Source organism: Anser brachyrhynchus (assembly GCF_964034855.1).
Source record: "Anser brachyrhynchus genome assembly, chromosome: 27".
Taxonomy (NCBI): Eukaryota; Metazoa; Chordata; class Aves; order Anseriformes; family Anatidae; genus Anser; species Anser brachyrhynchus.
Window position 1 is genome coordinate 3,451,619 of NC_137720.1, and position 16,415 is coordinate 3,468,033.

A 16,415-nucleotide genomic window follows, 5' to 3' on the forward strand; every position below is an offset into this window, starting at 1 on the left:
GTACAGCTTGTCCCCCGCCACCCCGTCCGCGAACCACCCGCACATTCCTCCCCCTCGCAGCGAGGCCCGCGGATCGATAAGGATCTTTGCGAGGCTCCCCCAGGGAGGAGGATGTTTTGGCTGGGAAATATCGATGGGAAGCAAGGAGAAAGCAAGCCCAGAGGGAGCCGGGCACCTGCCAAGCTCGCTAAATAACTCCAGGCTCCTCGGCAGACCTGGGCGTGCTTGCTGGAGCCGGGCACGGAGCAGTAGGCGATGGGGGGGCAGGGCTCCTCCTTCTCAATCCTTGCAGGGGGAAATGCTTCGACAAAAAGCCAAAGCTGGAGCATGCAGAGATGGGGACTGGGGGGCTGCATCAGCGCCCACCGCCCCCCAGCTTTGCAGGACCCCCAGGGGGTCTGCGTCCCCAGCTGGTGAGCTGCACAGCAGGGAGTGCTGCGAGCTCCCATGTCCCCAGCCACGGTCACCCAGCACACACACACACACCCCTGTGCCCCCCCGGGAGCCTCGCCGGGGACCCCCCAGTCCCCAGCAGGATGGGCACAGTCTGCAGAAATGCCAGCTTGGCATCTCTCTCCTGCCAAGCTGAAGACAAATTCCTGCTGTCACAGTGGCTCTTTGGTAGGCAATTTATTTACCTTGGATGCCGCAGCCTTATCGTTCATGGAAATGTTTATCCTAAATATTTAATAGCAGGGCTGCATAAACGGAGGCTTCCTGGGGAAGAAGCCCAGGCTGCAGCCAGGGCAGGCATAACGTCCCTTCCCTTGGTACTGCAAAAGTTAAAGATACTTTCTCGCTTCTCCCCAGGAATCACATCCTCAGCACCTCAAAATCAGAGATTTTTTAATCTGGCCAGAGGCCTCTTCATCACTTCCTGATGAGAAACACAGGAGACCTAACAACAGCCCTTTTAAAAACAACATCCCCGATTCCACTAACTCGTTAAACAGAGAGAGCCTGAAAAGTGCCAACACTCCTATGAGAAAAGACGGGAGGGAGAGAGAGAGAGAGAGAGGGAGGAAAGAAAAAGCAGGTTATTTATAACGCCAGGCAGCATTAGGGTCTCTTCAGTCTCTCCTGCAAACTGTCTGCTGCTAGGAGGTCACTCCCCAAAAAACCTGCCGAGCCCGTGACCTGCAAGCACAATATTTGGTCTGGGATCTAGGGCGGGCACCAGCCTTTGCAAACCGGGCGCCGCACTCACATGCTGCTTGACACACGGGAGATCCCGGAGCAGAGCAGCGAGGCTTTGGAAAGGAGGCTCTCAGCTTGGTAAGTCCATCTCCATATTTATTACGATTTTTTTTTTTTTTTGAGGTTTGATTTCCATAGCCCTGCCGTGGAAGGCGGGCGGCTGCCCCGCGGAGCACATGCCAGCGACACGGGTGGCACGGCGCGGGCGCCAGCGCTGGCGAGCCGCGGCAGCCGGGTGCCCTCTCCCGCTCCCCGCAGCTCCTGCCCCGGCTGCAGCTCCCCAGACACCTGCATTGGGACCCCTGCACCCACAGCCTTCGACAGCCGGGCACGTGCAGCGCCTGCTTGCAGCCCCCTGTGGCTTTGCTGTCTCCTCCTCTGCTTGTTTTGTGCCCGTGGTGCCCCTTGCTCCAGACCTTGCTCCTTCCCTGGGTGACCTGATGGGACCCACAGCCTCCAGCACAGAAGCGTGGAGGCTGGGGGATTGCACAGATAACGTGGCTGGCATGTGCAGATGCCACCCAAAAGTGGGGCTGAACCCGCTGGGGAGGGGAGAGAGACAAAACGAAGCAGGGTGGATGCCGAGGACAGGCTCAGGGGCTGGTGGCACGCTGAAGGGGGCACTGAGAAAGGAGGAGGGAGCCCTGGATCGGTCCTGCTCCATACAGAGGGATCCCAGGAAGGGGCAGCAGCCCCAGCACGGAGCAGACGGCTCTGTTTCACCAGGCAGAGTGCCCTGGAGTGGGAGGGAGGAGAAGAAACTCGCCTGCAACTGCCAAGCTCCTGCCGCACACGCAGCATCCCAAAGGACCACGGCTCCTCTGTCCCTCGGCTGCAAAGAGAAAGCGAGAGCCGTGCCTGCCCTCCTCGGTCTCAGCCCCCGTTTTCTTCCAGCACAAGCAGCCTGCCAGCGTGCCTCGGTGGCGGGGCAGCCGCTGCCCCGAGCACAACTGTGCCCTCTTTGTCTGCTGGGCTCTGCGGGCAAGAAATCCCCTCCTCGCTGCTGGGTGCGCCAGGCTGGGGACGAGCGACCTGCCAGCCCCTCGGGAGCACGGTTTGGGTGGGCAGGAGGGCACAGACCCCCGGGGATGAAACCTGGGCACAGCCAGCTCCACCACCACAGCTCCGCAGGGGCTGGGTGACAGCCCCCAGCGGCACGGGGGGGTCAGGCGGAGGAAGCAGCAGCGAGCCTCACCATTTTTCCCCTTTTCCCAGCTGTGCCCCAGGGTGCAGACCCGGCGAGGTTTCCCCATGCTCCGTGGCAGCAGCAGGGCTGGCGGCAGCCCCGCGCTCCCGGCCACGTGTACAGCAGGCAGCAGGCAGGAGCCTCCGCTGCGCTCCCCCTCCGAGCAGCGCGGCCCGGAGTATTTCCTGGAGGCATTTCAAGCCGCCGAGCTCGCAGGCTGCTCTGCGTGCTGGCATGGCCACGAGGCTCGGGGAAGGACGAGAGGCTGTAGCTGGCGTCCTCATCCTGCCAGCGCAGCGCCCTGGGACGGTGCAGCAAAGCCCACGCGAAGCCAAGGGGCTCCAGGGGCTGCTTGCGTGGTGCTGAGCACCCAGCCCTGCTCTCCGCTGGTCTCCAGCCCCAGGCAGATCGGTTCTCATAAGCAGGGCAAGCAGTTTTGGGAGGGTCCCACTCTCCTGTGTCACGCTGGGGGGGCAGCAGGTGACAGCCCTTTCCCACCAGGCCAGGAGGAGCAGCTCAGCTGGGGAAATCTCAGCTCCGCAGCGGTTTCCACTTCAGAATACGGCAGATCTTGTTTACCAGGATTTCCATCAGTCCCGAGCAGCGTGAGCATCCTGCGTGGTGGTGGGGGCAGGGAGAGCTGGATGAAACCCACAGCGACTCATGTCGCCAGCGAGCGCGGTATAAATATAGAGAATATAGAGCTGCCTCCAAACCCGCCTCGGGCTCCATCAGCCTGCGCTCGCAGCCACCACTGCCCCCCCGTGGGGTGGGATCACGGGGGTGGGACGTGGTCCTTCTGCCTTGGGTGAACCCGGACCCTTCGGGGCAGAGCTGTGGCCTTGCACAAACCCCGACAAGCGGCCCCCATCTCCATCCCCTGCAGAAATAGTGATAGGAAAGATTTGGCGAGTAGAGAGGCCCTGGAAGAGGCGTGAGGTGAAAGTGGGGGAGATGGGGTAACGTCAAAGGGGGACATGCCTGCAGCCACGGGTCTTTTAGTAGGACTCCCTCGGGTCCCCGTGCTCCCCCAGCCCCGCTGCCAGGCGCCACCAGGCTGTGCCCACATCCCAGCCCGCCCAGTTCCCAGCCCGCAGGGAGCAGCTCTCCTGCCCCCAGCCCCTGCTCTGCACCTGATTCTGCTGCTGCTTCCCCCCCAGGTCCCCCCAGCGCCCGCACCATGCGCTGGGCCACCGTCGTGCTCGTCGCTGCGCTCTGCGGGGCCTCCCTGGGCCAGTACAACGAGGAGGAGGACCTGGCGTGGTTGCAGTACTACATGCGGCAGTCCCGAATGTCCTCCTACAACTACATGCCCTACTACGAGGATGAGAACAGCCCGTACGTTTACTCGTACCTCCCGGCTCCCGACACGGAGGCAGAGCCCGGCCCTGAGCCTCAGCAGGCCCTTTCCTGGCAGTGTCCCCAGGAGTGTGACTGTCCCCCCAACTTCTCCTCGGCCATGTACTGCGACACCCGCAACCTGAGGTACCTGCCCTTCGTGCCCACCCGCATGAAGTACGTCTACTTCCAGAACAACCAGATCACCGCCATCCAGGAGGGGGCCTTCGACAACGCCACGGAGCTCGAGTGGCTGGCGCTGCACAACAACCAGATCACCAGCGAGAAGATGGGCAAGAGGGTCTTTGCCAAGCTCAGAAACCTGGAGAGGCTGTACATGAACAACAACAACCTGACCAAGATGCCCAGCCCCCTGCCCCGCTCCCTGAGAGAGCTCCACTTGTCCTACAACCAGATCTCCAAGGTCCCCTCCAATGCTCTGGAGGGCCTGGAGAACCTCACGGCCCTGTACCTCAGCCACAACTACATTTTTGAGATGGGAGCTTCCCTCAAAGGGCTCAAGTCCTTGATCCTGGCTGATCTGAGCTACAACCACCTCAGGAAAGTCCCTGACGGGCTCCCAATGGCCCTGGAACAGCTCTACCTAGAGTACAACCACATCAACGCCATCCCCGATGACTATTTCAAGGTTTCTCCCAAGCTGCTCTATGTACGGATGTCCCACAACAGCCTGACGAACCAAGGTCTCTCCACCAACACGTTCAACAGCAGCAGCATCCTGGAGCTGGACCTCTCGTACAACAGGCTCCAGAAGATCCCCCGGGTCAGCACCCACCTGGAGAACCTCTACCTCCAGGGGAACCAAATCAACGGTGAGCAGGCGCGCGGTGGTGCTGGGGAGGGGGCAGAGGAAGGGGGAGGCAGAACCCCTGGTAGGGGGTTGAGCAGGAGAGGGGAATTTGGGAGATTTCTGGCCTCCCAGGTGGTCCTCAACAAGGTAGGAAAGGGGTTTGGTTGTGGTGCTGGCTCTGAGTGCTCCTTCGTGGTGCACAAATTCATAGCTCAGGTTCCATCGAGCATTTAGCCTGAGCATCTTCGGGCTGCGGATGTCAGAAACCAGCTGGGGTTTCTGAAACCAGCTGCTCTGGCCAGGGACGATGCAGGGGCAAAGGGACCAGGGACAAACCCTGCGGTGCTCAGCAGCCTGCAGCACTCGGGGCAGCACATCCCCTCCCCGCTGCCCCTTCTGCCCCCTTCCTCCCCACCGGGATGCTCTGAAATCTCCGTCTGCAGCTCTCCCCAGTCCGACACCCTCTGCCTTATTCTCCAACCCCCTATGAGCTGCGGGCAGCGTGGCTCCAGCCCTTCCCATGTCCCAGAGGTGGCTCTGATGCCCCCCAGCCCTCCCTCCCCAGCCCCTGGAAACCCATGGCCCCCCCAGAGCCCCTCGCTGCCTGCAGCTGCTGGACACATCCTGGCCAGGGCTGGGACAGACAGGAGCTCTTAGTTATTAGAGAACCTTCTGCCAGGACTAAAATTCACTCCATTTAATACACAAATAAATAAAAGGAACAGATTGTTCCGGGGTTGCTGTTTATAAAAAAAGAAATGAAAAAAAAAAAAAAAGAGAGAGAAAGAGAAAAAAAATGCATCTCCTGGAAAAATCCACCCTGGCTCCTGTCACCTGCCAGCCCCCAGGGCAGGACCCCCCAGGAGGGGTGCCGAAGCCCCCGAGCGAGGCCAGGCTGGGGATGCACCGTGCCGCAGTCAGCTGTTGCAAGGGAAACAACCCCGCACCGAGGAACCGACAGAAACACGAAAACAAGAGCAGATTCCCAAATGTTTGCTTTCAAAACGTGTGGCTGTTAATATCTGCCCACAAATGCCATGAAACCACCGCGGAGCCATCCGGGCTCGACTGCAGAGCTGCTCCAGCTGCGGGTTTTGCTGCTGGCCTTTAGAGCAGCCCTGGGAGCCCCCCCGGGAGCCCTTCGGTGGGGGGGCGAGGTGCCTGCAGCACCCCCTGCACCCCTGGGTGCTGTGCAGCCCCCGAGGAGATGCTGCTGCCCTCTCGGGGCTGGCATCCTCCTCCTGCCACCCAAATCACCCCCCTGCCTCTGCCCCAAAGCCGCTCGTATGGAGCCAAACAGCCCAGAGTGGCCCAACTCAGCTGGGGAATTGGGGCTGGGTGCCCCGCAGCACCCCAGTGCACCCAGTGCCTTCCCCAGCAGCTCCCAGCCCGGAGCTTTGCTGCCCTCTAGTCGGTCGCTGCTGTCCCAAATCCGGCACAAAATCAGGATTTGCTCCGTGTCCTCCCTCCAAACCCAGGCAGGGCCAGGCCTGAGAGGGGCTGGCAGCAGCTGGGGGGCAGAGGAAAGGAGAGGGGACGGGGACGGGGACAGGGACGTGTCCCCAGACACACTGCCTGGGTGGTCGCGCTCCCCAGCGGTGCTGGGGGGGGTCTGGATGCTGCAGCTCGTGGAGGCTGATGAAACGCAACGGCAATTCCCACTGCAGAGCGATGCCTTCCAGCTGACACCACCCAGCTCCCCGTGCTTTTTTCCTACCCGCTCTCCAGCCACGCTGGGCGAAGCCGCGGCTCCCCGAGCTCTGAGCACACATGGGCTGCTTCTGACTGCGGCCAGAAGCACCAGCCTCTCCTCCAGCTTAAGGCAGAAGGACGTAGAGCCCACTTTGGCAGGAATAATTGGCGATTTAGGGGCACTTTCATCATTTCCCTGCCCATCCTGGCATGGGCTCGGTTCCCCTGGGCCCATCTCCGGACCAGGTCCCCCTGACATCCCTGGGTCTCCTTCTCCCCGCAGAGTTCTCCATCAGCAGTTTCTGCACCGTGGTGGACGTCATGAACTACTCCCGGCTCCAGGTCCTGCGGCTCGACGGGAACGAGATCAAGCGCAACGCGGTGCCCCCTGACGCCCCGCTGTGCCTGCGGCGTGCCACCGTCATCGAGATCTAGCCTGGTTCCCCCCCCCCATGGTCCTCAGGACTTCGCTCCCCCGTCCCTGGGGAGACACTCACTCCCATTTTAATGCAGCTTGACGGTTTGACTTGGCTTCTGCAATAGTGCAATAAGGGTGCTCCAACGCCGGCCCACGCGGGTGGGCATGATCCGTTCAGCCCCAGACGTGTCCCCCCCCCCTTTCCCGGCTCCCTGGCCACGCAGGGTGGGACAGGTCCCAGCACGAATCCCACCGTGGCCATGCCCCAGCCCCTGTGGGAGGGAAGGGGGAGAGCTCATCCCATCTCCAAAACCCAGCTCCATTTGGGGGGTTCAGGTGTGGGTCCTGCAGAACCAGCACAGTTAACGGGGCTCACCTTGGGCCAGGCTTTGGTGGTCCTTGGGAGCTGCACGGGTAAAGGGTTAAAGGTGCTCTGGCTGCCAGCATCCCTCTCTCTAGGATGGGGAAGAGTAAATCCACTCTTTCCCTTCATTTTTTCCCTCCTTTCCCCCAGCCCCATAAAGCTCATGGGAAAGAAACCTTTCCTGCTGCTGCCGAGCGGCCGTCAGCTGCTGAGCTTAGAGAGAAACCCTCCCAACCCCTGGTTTGGGCCAGGACCAGGGGCGAGGGATGGGCGCCTCACAGCACCAGTGCCCTGCAGAGCTCGGGGTTGTGCCAGAAGCCAGCCCCTCGCCCCCAGTGCCCCCTCCCCAGGGAACAGACACTGGGTGCTGCAGCCAGAGGCACCCGGGATCACGTTCAGCTGTGGCACGAGGGCAGCTGGGGCTTATATGGGGTCTGCATGGGGCACGCAGATCTGCCAAAACCAGACCGCTCAGCTGTGGATGCCCCTGATTACCAGGAGCAGAGCTTGGTGTAACACAGGCCCAGCACAGGTGAGGTGCAAGGGCCAGGCAGGATCCACCTGGGTTTAACAAGGGAGGGATTTTGCTGCTCCTAAAATCCCGGGATCTGACCCCTAAAGCTCATCCGTGCCTGCGGGGTCCATCCTGGTGTGAATCAACGCGGTGTGCCCGGCTCTACCCTGCCTGCCAGCACGGCTCGGAGCTCTTCCCCGCCCCGCTAATTGGGGTCTCTCATTGAAAACGATCTAGCAGCACCATGTGCATCGGTCAGCAGCACGTCCCCATTCACCGAGAGCCAAAACACCCCCTTGGTTCTTTGGGCGGCTTAGTTTGAGAACCAAAGGGGCAGCTGAGCTTTGGAGATGACCTGCAAAGCTGAAGAGGTCATCTCGACCCTCTGCATTTAAACTGCATGCTAACTCTATAGAAACAAAAACCCAAAAAAAACCTGTACTATCACCGACGCATGAACTGTAGATATCATACCGACCAATAAAGCCCCTTCTGTAACTGCACCGAACGTGTCTGAGGGATCCCAAATGCAGGGAGAGGCCGAGGTCCGTGCGTCTGGGCTGCTCTGAGCATCCCCTCCTGCAGACCAGACCTTCCCGTGGACATAACCCAGGCTGGATTTGCCGTCTGGTGGCTGTTCCAGACACTGCACGCGCGGCCGCCGCCTTCCCCACGCCACGGAGCTGCCGCCCCAACACACCGCGTGTGGAGTTGGTGTAAAAATACAGAGGGAAAAAGCACACGCTGAAGGCTGCCAGTTAGGGGAAGGATGAGAAAGGATGGCGGTGCTGCTGGCGCAGTGCTTCTGGTCGTTATATTTTGGATGCTTGCAAGTCCTCCGGCATTCAGCCTTGCTTATTTTTAACAGCTGAGCTGGAAGATGCTTAAAAAAAAAAATCAGATGGGAAGGATTTTTGGAGAGCTGGGGTGCACAGAAAGGGCTTCGTGCTCCAGGAAAGGCTCTTGCAGAAGTCAGGCGGGAGCAGAGGCACAAAGACCCCACTCCAGCCCCCTTCCCCATCCTTATCCACACCCCGGAGCCACAAAGGGACGGGCACAACCCCACATCCCCATCACCACCTCCTGCAGCCTGCTGAGGTCCCCGAGGCTGCTGCTGGGTGCTGGTTTTGCCCATCACACGTGGCCACGGCTTTCCTCCCACTCCCCACGGCCCCCAGCAGTGGGGATTGGGAGATGCCCTGCACCTAGGGGTCCCGGCAACAGGGTTTGGGGGCCACCCTGCACCCGGGGTCCCGGCAATGGGGTTTGGGGGCCACCCTGCACCCAGGGGTCCCGGCAATGGGGTTTGGGGGCCACCCTGCACCCAGGGGTGCCCACCCTTAGAAGCAAAGCGCATCTCTTGGGTGAGAGCTGGGGAAAAGCCAGCTCGGGGCAGGGGACCGGGGGGAGGACCTGGCCCTGCTGGGACCCCAAAAGCATCCCCCAAGGGTGCTTCACCCACGGCGGCTGCAGTTGCTGCTTTCCACCAGCTGGGGGCCGGGGGCTGCCTCCCGCGGGGGGGTGGGGGCGAAGGGGAGAGGGGCTGCGCCGTCCCCCTCCTCCGCTGCCCCCTCCCTTCCCTCCCTCCCCAAAAAAAGGGGGAGACCCCATTGGTCCTGCCAGCCCCTGAGCGCCCAATCGCTGCCCTGTTGCCGTGTAGGGGAGGGCAGGGTGGGGGCTTCATCCCCTTCCTCCTCCTCCTCCTCCTCCTCCTCCTGTTGCTGGGAGGGGCGGGGGTCCGGGGGGCCCCCAGGAGGAGGATGCCGGAGCGTGGGGCTTTGTCCGGACCCACCAAGGAGCATAAAGGAGGGGAAGCCCCAAACCAACCGAACCCAGCTCCCCCGTCCCCCAGGGCTGTGCCCCGCAGCCTCTGTGGGGTCGCCTCTGCGCCAGACCCTAAAAACCAGCGGGGTTCCCCATGGGGATGGGCAGGGTTTCTTCACAGCTCCCCTAAAAACCCTCCAGTCCCAGCACCCCAACCCCTTCCCAGGCTCTTCCCCCCGATCCTCTTCCCCTCCCCGTTTCTCTGCTCTCCCCCTCGAAGCCTCCCTCAGCTCCAGCGCTCCCCAGCCCTTAGCGCAGCACCGCTCCAGGAAGCGCAGGATTTGTGCTTAAAAACAACCTCCCGAAACACTCCCCTCTGGGGAGAAGAAACCAGCGAGGGACAGCTTTGACCTGAGGCCAGCACCGACACGGCTGCGGGTTTGGGGGGGACAGAGCCCCCCGGGGACGTGAGCGCCGCGCACGGCGCCGTCGGTGTGCGGGTGGGCGATTGTGGGGCCGCCGTGAGTCACCGGGACGTGCACCCGGCGTCCTGTCCTTCAGCACTTCCCTTTGCTCAATTCTCCCCAGCCTTAACCTAAAACCTTTATTGTTCTCGGACTAGGTCGGGATGGGGCCGTCTGAATTTTCTGGTTTCTCCCCGGGGCGATGGCCCCGCTTCTCGCGCCGACGAGCGCCCGCTCGCACGCTGGATGGTGCTGAGGACAAAAGGACCCCGTGGCCGGGGCTGGGCAGGGCTGGCCGCAAATGTTCCCCCTGCACCTGGCTGTCTGCAGACGTGCTCGCGACGTGACGAGCAATAAAAGTTGATTATTAATAAGCCGCTTGGATCTGGGCCGCGGCAGCTGCGACATTGCTGGGAAGAGATAAGAAAAGTGCCGAGGCAGCAGGAACACGCGCCGGGGGGGGGACAGAGCTCGGCAGGGCCCCCGGCACCGCTCGAGGCCGAGCGCGTGGGCCCATTTCACAGAGGAGCAGACTGAGGCCTGGGGGAGCACGAAGCTTCCCAGCGCTCGCAGCTCCACGCCAGGAGTTAAACAGAGCCTGGGATTTGGGGGATCAGGATTTAGGGGCTCAGGGAGGCCAAAGCAGCTGGCGGGACTCAGTCAAAACACTCTGGGGGCCATCAGAGGGCCGACTGCCCCCCCGTACTGCAGAACTGGCACCCGTCCTCCCCGCACGTCCCCAGCAGCGTTTGGGCAGGGGGGCGAGGGACGGGCAGGAAATTCCCAATCTGTTCGGCTCCCATTCTTGCCTCCCCTTTTGTTTCACTCGCCATCTGTCCCGCAGCCCCGCGCGCCCCGCGCTCCCGCTGCACGTGCCGTAAATATCAAGACGGGCTTTGTCTCTGCTTCAAAAGGCGCGGCGGACCCCGAGCCGTGCCGCAGCCCCGAGCCATGGCCAGCAGTGAAAAGTGCGGGGGGCTGGCGTGGCCGGGGGGCTTGGTGGTCCCACTGCCTCCCTTGCTGGGCTTTTTTGGGGGGGGTCGGGGTTTGGGGGGGCACAGACTCAGCCTTGCTCTGCTCGCTGGGTGTTTGTAACATCCCAAAATGGAGCCAGGGCCCCTGGTCAACACCCAGAGGGGAATCTCCTGGGGCAAACTCCAGCTGTTCCCCCTGCAGAGCGGCCGGGGACACGCACACACACCAGCCATCGCTCCTCAGGGAGCAGCGGCCGCTGTCCCAGCCTGGCTGCAGCCTTTTAACTCAGAACAAAGCCCCAGACCAGCCAGCAAGGGCAGCTGCTCCGCTTCAGCCCCGTCCTTCCCCTTCTCTGTTTTATCTGGTGCTATAATAGACGTAAACTCCCCGGTAAAAGGGCATTGTCAGAGGGAAAAGGGGCCTGGCCCTTCGTCTGGCAGCTGGGAGCAGGGGGACGGTGCAGGGCTTAGGGACATTGTTGCCCCTGGCCCGTTCCCATAACACATTTCCCGGCGGTTCCCCAGAGGGGAACCTCTCTCATCCAGCAGAGGCTGGGACGCAGACCCAGCATCTCCCTTAAGTCCCCATCCCTCCATGTCTGCCACCGGCCGGGATGTCAGCCCGGCAGGGACTGCTCCATCCCGGCCACCCTGAGTACTGCCGTGTGTGTCTGCCTGGTCTGGAGCTGGCAATTTGGGGACACAAAAAGCCCCAACGCGCCCTGCCTGGCTCTGAATCCAGAGAATCCCCCTGTGGAGTCCTTCGGGGGCTCAGGATCCCAGACCTTGACCTGATCCGGGCTCTGCACTGGGTGGAGAGCGGCCACCCACTGCAAGGGAGGTGACAGTCCCCTCTCAGGGCTGGCCTGGCACCGTGTCCCCTGCTCTGGTCCCTCCTGGTGTCTCCTGCTCAGCACCCATCTGCCTGGGGGAACCTGGGCTGCTCCTTGCATTTTGCAGAGGGGGTCAGATGCTGTTGCTGACCCCTGGACGTGGCACAAGCGGAGCAAAGCGAGGAGCTGAAGGCCCTGAACAAAGCCCAGGCAGCCCGGAGAGGTTCACACGCCTGGCTGAGGCTCGCCCCGGGCGCTGCGCTCCCGTCCCAGACGCTGACACCGCTCCAGGAGGAAGCACAAAATGCCCCGGGGCAGCCAGCGCCGCTCCCGGCTGCTCCCACAGCCCTGCCTGTGCCCTGCCCTCGCCTTGCTGCTGCTACCACGGCATGGTGTCCCCTGGGGACAAGGGCACGGTGTCCTTTGGGAACTGGGGTACAGCATCCCACAGGGACGGGGGGCACGGCAGCCCTTGGGGACAGGCGCACGGGATCCCCAGGGACAGGGGCGCAGCATCCCTCGGGCTCAAGATAGCAGCATCCTTTGGGGACAGGGACACCCTCGGGGACAGGGACACAGCGTCCCTGGGGGGTTACAGGGCACTGCTGCTGCTCAAGGGGCACACAGCCTCCTGTCCCCAAGGTTTGTGCCCCGCTACCATCAGATGCCACCCACAGCGCGGCGGCACAGGACGTGCCAGGATGCCTCCAGGGTGCAGGGGGAGGACGGAGGGGTTCAGGTTGCCCAATGCTGACAGACTCCTGAAATAACAGTAATTACTATTATAATATTTAATAAGAATCGTATGCAAATCCCCCGGCGAGCTGAGCGAGCTCTGCCCTGACCTGCGCGGCGCGGGGAGGCCTCCTTTTCTCCTTGGCTCTCTCAAACCCTTCGCTGGGAAACAAAAGGTGCAAAGTTTAGTGGTGCATGAAAGGGGAAACAAAACCCAGCCCCAGCCGCGGCCCCCCCCCACCGCCCCAGCAGACAGATGGCAACAGTTGTCCCCGCACACCAGTTGCTCGCCGCCGCCAACAAGCCCCTTTTATCCCCCAACAGGTCGTAAATGAGAGCGTCGGAGCCGGGCAGCCGCGGCGGAGGGGCCCGGATGGGGACAGGGATGGGGACGGGGACGGGGACAGCTCTCCCCGTGGGATGCGCAGAGGGAGAACAAAAAAGCAGCTGAAAGCGGCTCCTCGCCCCCTGCCCATCTGTCTGGACCTCGGGAGCCTCTCCCCAGGGGACGCAGCACGGGGGTGGCTGGGGCGAGTCAGCGCCTGGGACCCTGAGCCCCTCGGTGGCACTGCGGGAGCAGGGGGATGTGGGGTCCCACTGCATTTGGAGCCCTGTGGGGCCAGGCAGGTTGTCCTGTGGGGTTGTCCCATCCCCAGCAGGGCCGTGCCCTCTCCAGACCCCACTTTTGTGCCATTTGAGGCGTTCGCCTCGAAGGGGGACAACATTTGGGGGCCATGCCATGCCCCGTGTGCTAACGGATGTGCTCAGGGCACGATTTCGGGGCACCAGCAGCAGATTCCTTCCCCCTTCGTGCAAGGAACGGCCCCATCCCCTCTCTCTCCCTGCAGTAATTTTTAATAAACCGGAGTTTTGTGCAGGACCTGCACTGTGCCTCTGCGCTGGAGCGAGAGGGAGCGAGCAGGGAGCGGAGACGGGGCTCAGCCCCGAGCTTTGTGCTCCTTCTGGGGGAAGGTTTTCAGGGTAAGTCAGCACGAAGCAACGCTGCAGCCTGCCCCGGCTGCTCTTGGAGCCCCTCCAAGCCCAGCGAGCCGCGAGGGCGGAGATGCGAGCACCGAGACGGGCGCCGCGCCCCGTGGGGGGAGGCGAGTGGGTGTGCGGCGGCCGCGACGCACTCGCATCTGCCGGTGACCTTTCTGGAGGAAGGAGGGGTTTTTTTCCATGTCTCGGTTCAGTTTTTAGCAAGGGCTGGAAAGGCAGAGGCGGGTGTTCCCCTTCACGCTGGTGTGCGTGGGGCTGTCGGGGATGTACAAGAGCAAAGCCAGGAAGGGTCGGGGCTGTGGGGAGCTCATGAGCGGGTCCCCCCGCTCTCCAGAGAGGTAGAAGAAGGTCTTTCAGGAGGAAGGGCAGGTGAGGATCACAGTTCCCAGCCAGAAATCTCTCCACCAGCCTTGCTAAAAAACAGCAGCCTGTGTGCAAAACAAGACCCAGGGACCCCTGCCTGCGCCCCGAGCTTGCAAAGGGTGGCGATGCCGCAGCCCTGCCGCCCGGCTGCCACCCAGAGCGCCGTGGGCTTGGCGCAGCACCAACCCCTCCAAAGCCCACAAACCACCTTCCCGTTGCCGGGCCACGTGGTTGCAAACTTTCTACAGCTCCGGCAGATCCTGGGAAGATCATTTGGGCTGCGCAGCACCGCAGGCACCGGTGTGCCCCGGAGCTTGCGCCTTCCCCTCCCAACCCTGAGGCTGGGGCAGGGCGGCGAGAGCCGCTGCCGGCTGCTTCGCCCCAGATACAGGCGAGCGCAGCTGCACCCACACGAGTGCCTGATTGGCCTCGGCTGAGCCGAAATAGCCGGTCCCGTCCCGTCCCGGTGCCTTCGCCCCGCTGGCAAACAAAGGGCAGGAAGCACCTGGCGGAGGCCGAGCCCTGCGTGAACGCGGGAGGAGGCTTGGCGGCGCCCGGTTTCATTTCTGCTGATGTTGCTTTTCTGATAACCCACAGCTGGGAAATGCCCAACTGCTGCTGGAGGGGCCCCGGGAAAGAGCCAAACAAATGCACACGCACAAAATCCAATGATATTTTGATGTGAATCAAGCGAAATCTCCGTGTGGACCTGCAGAGATCCTGTCCTGTGGTGGTCACTGCCTTCGGGTCAGGGCATTTCCCGAGGCTGATTTGGGCTTCGCACCAAGCGTGTTCCTCCAACAGACAGCCCCAGGCACCCCCAGCTCCCAGGAGGACGGACAGACGGTGCTGCAGCTGCACACACACACGCCTGGGCAGCCTGGCATGGCGAGCAGGAACAGCACAGCGCTGGGGACAGGACATTAAAGCCCTTTTTACTCCCCGTAGGCATCAAAAGCTCGACCCAGCACTGCCCATGGAGGGGTTTTGTGGGGGAAACTCATTTCCAGGTGGGTGTCACCTCATGGGGACTCATCCTTCCCCCTGGCTGCAGGACGCAGGAGGTGTGTGGCGGTGCAGGCAGGGCCAAAGGGCTGTGATCTCGCCGAGGACACGTCAGGGATGCGTGCTCGTTTATACATCATGCCGATCTCCGATTACAGGGACATTATCTGACCCGGATTCCTTGAGCCAGGCACTTCCCTGTCCTCCCAGAAACACCCAAATGAAAAAAAAAATAATAATAATCCCAGCAGAAATCCAACAAAAAGCGGGGCAGAAAAAGAGCCCAAACTGTAACAGGCAGGAGGTGGGCAGAGGTGGGCGCATTTTTATTTATTTTCCATTTTTCCTGCAGCTGCTCCAGGCACGCAGGGGAGCACCTGGGTACCTGGGGTGTAACGCAGCCGTGCCTCTGCTCGGCCTCCCCGTGCTCCAGAGCTGGTCCTGGGACATGCTCGGCAACCTCATGATGGGAAAGCAGGCTGAGGGCTAAGACCCAGCCTCGAAAGGCCTGGGAAGGGCTCAGGGGGGATAAAGACGCCCCCCTGGTATAACGCAGCGTTCAACGCCAGGTATCGTGATCCTACCAGAAGAAACGCGACAAACAAAATAAAAATAGCAGATGAGTCACCTCTTAAAAGGCTGGCAGGGGGGGGTCTGGTTGCTGTGCCACGGAGCTGACTCCTCGCTAAACGCCGCCCTGCGTAAGAGCTGTATTTTTATCTTGGCTACCGGCGACTCGGATTTTCGAGGATCTCAGCTCTGCTCGTGCTGGCCCAGGCTCCGCGGTTACGGCCCCAAAAACGGGCTGGGGTGCACGGGTTGGGGCAAGGACTGTGCCGGCCCAAACAGGGACCGTGGCACGCTGGCCCGGGCAAGCCAGACAGGGTCTGGCCACCATCAGCTGACTGCAGGAAGCCTTTGAACCTGCGTGACTGCCGAGCTAATCAGCGGCCAAGCGGGACGCCCATTCCTCCCTAACAGCCTCGTTTCACAAGCAGCAGCAATTTGGGCGTGTTTATTGAAACTAATGAAGGGATGAGTTCAAAAAGGAGTGGCTTTGACACAGCACCAACATCAGCCCGCAAATTGCTTTCCTCCTCCTCGAGGAGGCCCGGCGTGATAAAAGCAGGAGGGGAGGAGGTGATTTGGGGCCTGCTGAGTGGGGCCGGGCCGGTGCCCACCCTCGGCAGCGGCTCTCCAGAAAGTCCTCAGCCCTGGGAGCAGCTGGGGTGGGGGACCAGGACCCTGCAGGCTGCAATTCAAGCCCTCCTGGACCTTACAGAAATGTTTGGGCAGGTTTGGGACCAAAGCAAGCACCCACGTGAGCTGATTTGGTGAATTTACTTATATAAGGTCAGCCTGAAGGCCTGAAGCTGAGCACGGAGGTGGGGGAAGGACACGAGGTGGCCGCCCCTGTCACAGCTCCCTGCTGCAGTCACCAGCCTCAACACAGCCAAAACAGGATCTGTCCTGAATCAGCCCCAGCTGCCTTTGCCATGACCGTCCCCGAGCATCCTCCGCCAGCCCCAACATTTCGATCCTCTGATCTCGCGCCCTTCCTGCCCCGTGGGGCCTGCTGACTCAGCTGGGCCTGGAAGGGCGGCAGGGAAGGCTCAGCAATAGGACTTTGGGGCACCCCACGGGGTCAGCTCCGCTGGGGGCAACCAGGAGCCACCTCTGTGCCATGAATCACCAGCTTCCAAGATTTTTTTTGGTGTTTAGTGTTGGGAAGGAGCTGGCAGTCAGCTCTAGCACCTT

At 61.9% G+C, this 16,415-nt stretch overlaps 1 protein-coding gene across 1 annotated transcript; it reads left to right on the plus strand.

Moving 5' to 3' along the window:
• The first annotated feature begins 559 nt into the window (after positions 1-559).
• Positions 560-8,023, plus strand: FMOD (fibromodulin). Its single transcript, XM_080568909.1, has 3 exons — positions 560-1,275; positions 3,544-4,554; positions 6,508-8,023. The coding sequence occupies exons 2-3, from the start codon at positions 3,564-3,566 to the stop codon at positions 6,657-6,659; spliced, it is 1,143 nt and encodes a 380-aa protein (XP_080425035.1). The 5' UTR covers positions 560-1,275; positions 3,544-3,563; the 3' UTR covers positions 6,660-8,023.
• The last annotated feature ends 8,392 nt before the right edge of the window (positions 8,024-16,415 follow it).